Source organism: Puntigrus tetrazona, chromosome 3, assembly GCF_018831695.1.
Source record: "Puntigrus tetrazona isolate hp1 chromosome 3, ASM1883169v1, whole genome shotgun sequence".
Classification (NCBI taxonomy): Eukaryota; Metazoa; Chordata; class Actinopteri; order Cypriniformes; family Cyprinidae; genus Puntigrus; species Puntigrus tetrazona.
The window spans coordinates 8569619-8576225 of NC_056701.1; the positions used below are offsets into that span (position 1 = coordinate 8569619).

Consider the following 6607-nt stretch of genomic DNA (forward strand, 5'->3'; position numbering starts at 1 on the left):
GTCATTTTTATTTCTATAGTTCTTTTATCAACACAGGTTATATCAAAGCACTGAACAGTATAAAGTAGAAGAATACAATGACAGGGATGTATAATGAAGAGAGAGAACAGTTTGTTATTAAATGAAGAGACGGTCTCTGGAATCAATTCAATGATAATCTCTAGAAGTTAAGTGTCCCCAACAAAGAAGACAGAGGAACCAGAACCCCATCCATACAGAATGAAGAAGAAAAACCTGGGGAGAAACCAGACTCAGTTGAGACCAGTTCTCCTCTGACCGGACGCCCAGCACTTAACTTCTAGTTCAATTTTAAACGTGCGCGTGTGTGTAGCGTGTGCGCGTGTGTGCACGCGTGCGTGCGTGTGTGTGTATCAGAATCTGATGATCGGTCCACGGGCGCATCTAGGTTTTCTGGTCTCTGATGAACATAATCTCTGGGTGCTGATCCACCATCTAATCTGGATACAAACTGTGAAAACAGATTGAGAAAGAGACAGGACTAATATTAGCGTAGATTTTTTACGACATTCTTTTTATGATGTCACAAGTACATGGTGTTTTATGAGTAGTGTTTCCGGTTCCAGCAAATCTAATTAATGCAGCCTAAAAATCCTTTAACGGATTTGAATAATAAAAGTGTGTTGGTGTGTTATGTGTAAGGTAGGTTAAAAAGATGTGTCTTTAATCTAGATTTAAACTGGCAGAGTGTGTCTGCCTCCTGAACAGAGTTAGGGAGATTGTTCCAGAGTTTAGGTGCTAGATAGGAAAAGGATCTGCCGCCCGCAGTTGATTTTGATATTCTAGGTATTATCAAATGGCCAGAGTTTTGAGAACGCAGCGGACATGCAGGACTATAATGTGATAAGAGAAGTTTATCAAGTAAAGCAAACTTTATTGTAAGCATTAGTGTTTGTGAATACGGTATTACACCGCAAGAAAGAAAAGAAACGCATTAAGCATGTGTTTGTGTTTTCTGACTTGTTCTATAGCCATGATTGGTATTCAGTGAAGCATGGGAGGAGTTAGTGATGCATTAGGCATTAGAATTACTCTGTTTCTGCGTGAAGAGCTTTTTGCTGCTTTATTGGCTTTAAACAATTATATATGCATCTGAAGTCGTAAAACCTGTGTTTGAGGATTCTTGCTAAGACAAGTCTTAAGAGAGTCTGAAAAAGAAAATACATACGTAACCGTATATTGCATTCGGCCCTATCCTAAAGTCTTGCAGAGAGACTAAAAATAAGCTCTCCAAGCTTACTGCCAGATTCTGAAAGACTTCATTCTTGACAATAATCCTTAAATCTTTTGCAATTTCTTGTCTTCTCCACCTGTTTTTTCTGACTCTGCAGACCCGATGATCATTCCTTACCTTTTGATAATTCTATTATTGCATTATCTTTTTTTTACTTTTAAGTTCAATCTGTTTCTTGGATCATTTTATCTGGAAAAAGAAAACATGCCTAATTAAGCACACCTGAATATAAGGGGTAGTTACAACAGTACTTATTAAGATTAATGTGGTTTGAAATTGGTAAAATGTTCTTGGAAAAAAAAAATATGATGCAAATTTCAACTCGCCTAATAATTCGGCAAATGGTGTACATGTAGAATTGTGTGAATATATAAACCCTTATTCCACTACAAAGGTATTGGGACAGTGAGTCCAGTATCTTTATCTTTTGCTATAGACTGAAAACATTTGGGTTTGACATCAAAAGATGAATATCAGATGCGCGCACACACACACATTATAGATAGATAGATAGATGATTGAGAAAGACACACACACACACACACACACACATAGATGATTGAGAGACACACACAGAGACACACATTATAGATAGATGATTCAGAGAGATACACACATACACATAGCTGTGTTTTAAGCATCAGTCCATACCTGATTAAAGCCGGCGGTTTTCTGTGTTTCAGGTTCAGAAGCTGCAGCGCGCAGCTCTACAGAATCCTGTCAAATGTGCCGTTTCCTCCAAATATGCCACCGTAGACAAGCTGCAGCAATATTACATCTTCATCCCGTCCAAATACAAGGTTCTTTCTTTTAAATGGTTAACTCTGAGGAGACGGCTGTCAGTGAATGTGTGTGACGTGAGCTTGTTTTTTCGCAGGACTGTTATCTAGTCTCTATCCTGAATGAACTGGCTGGGAACTCCTTCATGGTTTTCTGCGGCACATGTAATAATGCCCAGCGGGTGGCGCTCTTGCTCAGAAACCTGGGCATCACGGCCATCCCTCTCCATGGACAGATGAGCCAGGTACATACACACTCGAACCATCTGACATCATGCGTTTGACTTCACTCATTAAAAACTAAGAATGTTTTGCAATCAAAATTATTCTGACAAAAAGAGCAAAATAAGCTACCCAAGGAAAAAGACTGAACAAATTATACCAAGCAATGACATTTTTGTTGATGCAGTCAAATCGTAACCAGCATAGAGTGTGAGTTTAATACTACCATGAAAGACGCTAATGTTTAGTGTTAAATATATTTAAATTACTTTTGTAATTATTGTTTATCTTTCTTTAAAAAGCACATTTTGGAGATTGAATTAAAAAAAATTACCTGATTTCATGTTCAGCATTGGCCCAGTTTATTTTAGTTCGGCTTCAGCCTAGAGTTTTCATTTGGGTGCGTTCCTATTGAAAACATAAAACTAAATATGATCTGAATAATGATCAGATGATTCAGTTGTGAATCTGAGGTCTTTCCATCAGGCCTCTGCTGTTTCGATCTCTCTGAAGCTACTTAGACGCAGTGCTGTAGTAATCTGGCTTGGCTCTCTGTGTTCAGAACAAGCGTCTCGGGGCTCTTAACAAGTTCAAGTCCAAGTCTCGCTCGGTCTTGCTGGCGACGGACGTTGCATCTCGAGGCCTGGACATTCCACATGTGGACTGCGTCATCAACTTTGACATCCCCACACACTCCAAGGTGAACACACACACTTTACTCTGCTGTGCTTAAATGTGATTCAAACCTGAGTGCATAGCCGATGGAATTCTAAACAGCCCTAACACAACCCTAACATATCACAATAACCCTGAGACCCTTGAGCAAGGCACCAGACCCCCAACTAATCCCTGAGTGCCCACTGCTCTGGGTGTGTGTGTTTGTGTGTGTTGTGTGTGTGTGTGTGGGGATGGGTTAAATACAGAGCACAAACTCCAAGTATGGGTCACCACACCTGGCCACAAGTCACTTCACTGTCAAATTAATGAAGAGAAAGTTAGAGAACAAATACATATTTGGGCTTTTGTGATTTCAGTTTTTTTCTTTAGTATTTTTAAGATTTTACTAAAATCATAATTTAATTTAGAGATTAATATTATGATTTACAGTACCTCTTTGTAACCACTAGATGTACAGCCCTTAATCTAAATGCATATAAACCATTTGCTGAGTGAGAACATAAAGCATAATGCACATTACTTGTATTAGGTTTGGATATTTTTTCAAACATTAGAGATTAGTTGTAATAAAGGAAATATTTAAATGAAGTTTTTGTTGCAGTCAAATTTAGACGCAGAGAAAGCATTTTGTTACTCATACCAGATAAAGTGTAATCAGTCACGAATCAGTCAGAATAAATATTTGCTCAATATTTTAAAATGTGTAAACACCCAATTATACACCATGAACAGAGTCAGTCAAATTGTGCATCTTACTCCTGTTCAAAAAAATCTGCATTGCAATCAGCAACTGGCAAATTCAGATTTAGCTTTATTTTTGCGGTTTGCACCAGTGGTGTTGAGAGTTAGAGGCTACAATAATACACTGAATCAGGCAGTAATTGAGCGATTTGATCCAAAAATCAACAACACATAAAAACAAAATAGAGTAATTATATGAACAAAATTCAAGCTGTCTATTCCAGTGCAGTAAATTACCCTGGCTATGAATCAATCAATCACTTTTATTTATATAGCACTTTTAACAATACAGATTGTATCAAAGGACTTAACAGTATATAATGGGTAAATACAAGGATGGGGATAATGATGAGATTTAACTATTTGTTATTAAAGATAGAGATATCTCTCTGTAATGTCTCTATAATGAAATCAACGATAATCGCTAGAAATTAAGTGTCCCCAACTAAGCAAGCCAGAGGCAACCGCAGCAAGGAACCAAAACCCCATCCATACAGAATGGAGAAGGAAAAAAAATGGTGTGAGTCTAGATCGGGTGATCTGTCCACGGGGCTCATCTAGGTGTTCTGGTCTCTGATGAAGGTCATCTCTGGGTGCTGATACACCATCTGATCTGGATATGAACTGAGAAACAGAATAAGAAAGAAACATTAGTGAGGATGCCATTCTTTTTTTTTTACAATGTAAACGAGTGCATCATGTTTTATGAGTAGTGTTCCCGGTTCCGGCTGACAGCCTAATGCAGCCTAACAACCCTTTAATGGATTTGAATAATAAAAGTGTATTGTAAACTGGCAGAGTGTGTCTGCCTCCTGAACAGAGTTAGGGAGATTGTTCCAGAGTTTAGGTGCTAGATTTTGATATTCTAGGTATTATCAAATGGCCAGAGTTTTGAGAACGCAGCGGACGTGCAGGACTATAATGTGATAAGAGCTCGCTCAAGTATTGAGGAGATAAACCTAATGACAATGATGAATTAATTATGGTCAGAATAGGATCTATGACTTCTGGAAGCAAATCTTTTAATAGTTTAGTTGGAATAGGGTCTAACATGTTGCTGGTTTAGATGATTTAACAAATTTGTACAATTCTTCCTGTCCTAGAATAGAGAATGAGTGGATTTTTTTCCTCCGGAGATCTATAGTGCAGTATCTGGTGTGAGACTGTAGCCGACGGCTGCATTTCTGATGGTATCAATCTAGGAAGTAAAGTAGTTTATGAAGTCATTACTGCTGTACTTTTGGGGAATGTTAGCACCTGTTGACACTTTATTTTTCAGTAATTTAGTCACTGTATTGGTTGTTTGTTTTCTTCTAAAAGAGATGAAAAATAATCAGATCTAGCAGTTTTTCTGTACGATAGGATACTTTCCCGCCAGGCAATATGAAATGCTTCTAGTTTTGTTTTTCTCCAGCAATGTGCCATTTCCCGGGCTGCTCTCTTTAGGGTGCAAGTGTTCTCATACCATGGGGTCAGATTGTTTTCAAATTGCAGTTTTAAACAGTAATTTTAAATAGAAAGGTATTTCAGAATTTTACCGTTTTTGCTGTACAAATAAATGCAGCTTTGTTAATCTCCTTTTTAAAATCTCTTCTGCTTCATAATCTTACACAACCAGTCAATAGTTACAATAACTGTTAAAAACAGTGTGTTTTTAAGACTGGAATAATCAGCTTGTTTTTGTTTTTTGTATCCAATAACGAATGAAGCAGTTAAACTCGGTCTCCTTTTGAATTTAGTTTATTAGTTGTTTAGCTAAGTAGATGATGGGGTTAAGTGTGATTGATGTGAATTTGTCTTGATCATCAACAGCAGATGATGTTTTGTTTTGTTTTGCTGACATGAATCTTTCTCTCAGGACTATATTCATCGTGTGGGCCGCACTGCCAGAGCAGGGAGATCTGGGAAATCCATCACCTTCGTCACACAGTCAGTCTCATTAATTAACTCTTCAGAGGAGGTATGTCAGTAAAGCAGATGGTTCAGAAGTCTCATTGTTTTCTTGTGCTTTTTGTGCAGGTATGATGTGGAGCTGTTCCAGCGAATCGAAGCACTGATCGGGAAGAAACTGCCCGCTTTCCCCACACAGGAAGAGGAAGTGATGATGCTTGTGGAGCGAGTTAGCGAAGCGCAGAGATTTGCACGGATAGTATGTCCTCTTTCTTTGTTTGTGTTTGAGCTCTCTGATGAATGTAAATTTGATGAATGCATACCTGTCTGTTTCTTTCAGGAGATGAAAGAGAGTTCAGAGAAGAGAAAACGGCCGAAAGCAGATGAGGAAGTGGCTGATGATGCAGAACAGTCGAGCGGTGTGAGGAAGAAGATAAAGGGCGGCTCATTCAGAGGAAGAGCCAAGCGAGGACGCTGAGCCTCTGCTGGAGTTTGCTTTAGTTAATCTAATAAATTCTTAATTTTTTCCCACATTACAGTATCTTGCTTTTGACTTTCAACACAAATAGTGTCTAATAGAATGATATTGGTTTGTTATTCATAAAGCATAATAATCAAATCTGTCCTGAGCGCATCTGTCAAAGAGAGGAATTACTAGGCCTTCTCAATTTTAATAATTTCTGAATTTGATAAACTGACAAATTCTTAGATCAGAAATCTAATTAAATCAGGAGAGACTGATTCTTGGGAACAAAACATAGGGGGGGAACAAAACATTTGTAGCATAATATAGTGAGTGAACTAATAATTTTTATTTATATAGTGCTTTTAACAACACATTGTATCGAAGCACTGAACAGTATAGGATATCCCTGCATCGTCACTTGCACTGTCTGCCACATGTATAGCTTATCCTTAAGACACGCATCCAAACGCAATTAGAGACACGCATCCAAACTTTAATTGAGGATAGTAAGAATGCGAGGGCTGTAGATACTGCTTTGGATGTGACTAGTACAGTGAATCACATACATTGTTCGGTTCC

General features: G+C 38.1%; 1 protein-coding gene across 1 annotated transcript in view; it reads left to right on the forward strand.

The window, feature by feature from the left end:
* The window catches only part of ddx47 (DEAD (Asp-Glu-Ala-Asp) box polypeptide 47), a 10314-nt gene extending 4219 nt beyond the window's left edge, over window positions 1–6095 (forward strand). Inside the window, exons 7-12 of the mRNA XM_043225538.1 lie at window positions 1936–2052; window positions 2130–2276; window positions 2816–2953; window positions 5531–5601; window positions 5692–5821; window positions 5903–6095. Coding sequence (XP_043081473.1) covers window positions 1936–2052; window positions 2130–2276; window positions 2816–2953; window positions 5531–5601; window positions 5692–5821; window positions 5903–6040 — 741 coding nt within the window. The 3' untranslated portion in view covers window positions 6041–6095. The remainder of the gene's footprint in view (window positions 1–1935; window positions 2053–2129; window positions 2277–2815; window positions 2954–5530; window positions 5602–5691; window positions 5822–5902) is intronic.
* The last annotated feature ends 512 nt before the right edge of the window (window positions 6096–6607 follow it).